The following is a 1,009-nucleotide window of genomic DNA, read 5'->3' on the forward strand; positions in this document are numbered from 1 at the left end:
TCTCAATGAAGATGTATAAATTGCCAATACATACATGAAAAAATACTCAACTTCATTAGTTCTCAGGAGAATGCAAATTAAAACCAGAATGCTCTATCTCTGGCATGAGGCTAAAAGGCAAATAACTGATGAACCAAGGACTACAAGGAGCAAGTGGGATGCTCATACACTTCCCGTGGGAGTGTAACTTGTCACACCACTTTAGAAAACAGGCAGTATTTATTAAGGCTGAAAATATGCATGCTGGTGGCTGGGGCACCATTGGCCTCACCATGCCTGCCATTTGCAATTTTCAGAGTCTGTTGACTCTAATCTTGCTGCTTATATGTACCTGTGTTTATATCCAATCTTTGGCACCCAGCTTCCTGGACAGAAATAAAACTGGACTGTTGGGTAAGTTTTAGAAGTGTGCCAGAATTGGTGAACAGGAAGTCCTGATGTTGCAGTATGCTGTATAGTGATGGCCTTCAGCATCCTCTGCATACAGTAGCTTGGAAAAATGCCAGACTTTAAGTGCCATCAGGTTGCAATGTGAACAAGGACTTAGCTGCAGAAAATAATGCACAGAATAGTTAATCCTTTATCTCCCGACATGGAAGGAGATAAATCCCTAGATGCTGTTCTCTATTTTTGTGTTATTGACCAATGCTCTATGTAAATAATTAAGATAAAACCATTTAATACTTGGAGAGTTTAGTAATCTGTAAACATCAACCTCTGTACTGTCACTATAATATTACATTCTGCAAATGTCAAAAAAAAAAGAAAGAAAATATGCATGCTGCATGAACCAATAAGCCTTTTGCTAGATGTACATCCAAGAGAAATTAATACATGGAGTGATCAGGGCCTTATGTACCACAACATTCATGGCAGCTTTGTTCATGATAGCCAAAAATATCCAACAGCAATGCAATGGATAAATATATTTTGATAAATTCATACAATGGTATATGATATCACAATGAAAATGAAAAATTACTGTGACAATAACAGGAATAAATCTCAG

The 1,009-nt window shown here is 37.3% G+C and overlaps 1 protein-coding gene across 1 annotated transcript; it reads left to right on the forward strand.

Moving 5' to 3' along the window:
• Positions 1-272: 272 nt before the first annotated feature.
• On the forward strand, positions 273-490 carry LOC128590278 (protein kish-A-like). Its single transcript, XM_053597574.1, is given in 2 exon segments — positions 273-426; positions 429-490. Coding segments are annotated over 2 exon segments (216 nt in total).
• Positions 491-1,009: the final 519 nt, after the last annotated feature.

This window comes from Nycticebus coucang, chromosome 7, assembly GCF_027406575.1.
Source record: "Nycticebus coucang isolate mNycCou1 chromosome 7, mNycCou1.pri, whole genome shotgun sequence".
NCBI classification, from domain to species: Eukaryota; Metazoa; Chordata; class Mammalia; order Primates; family Lorisidae; genus Nycticebus; species Nycticebus coucang.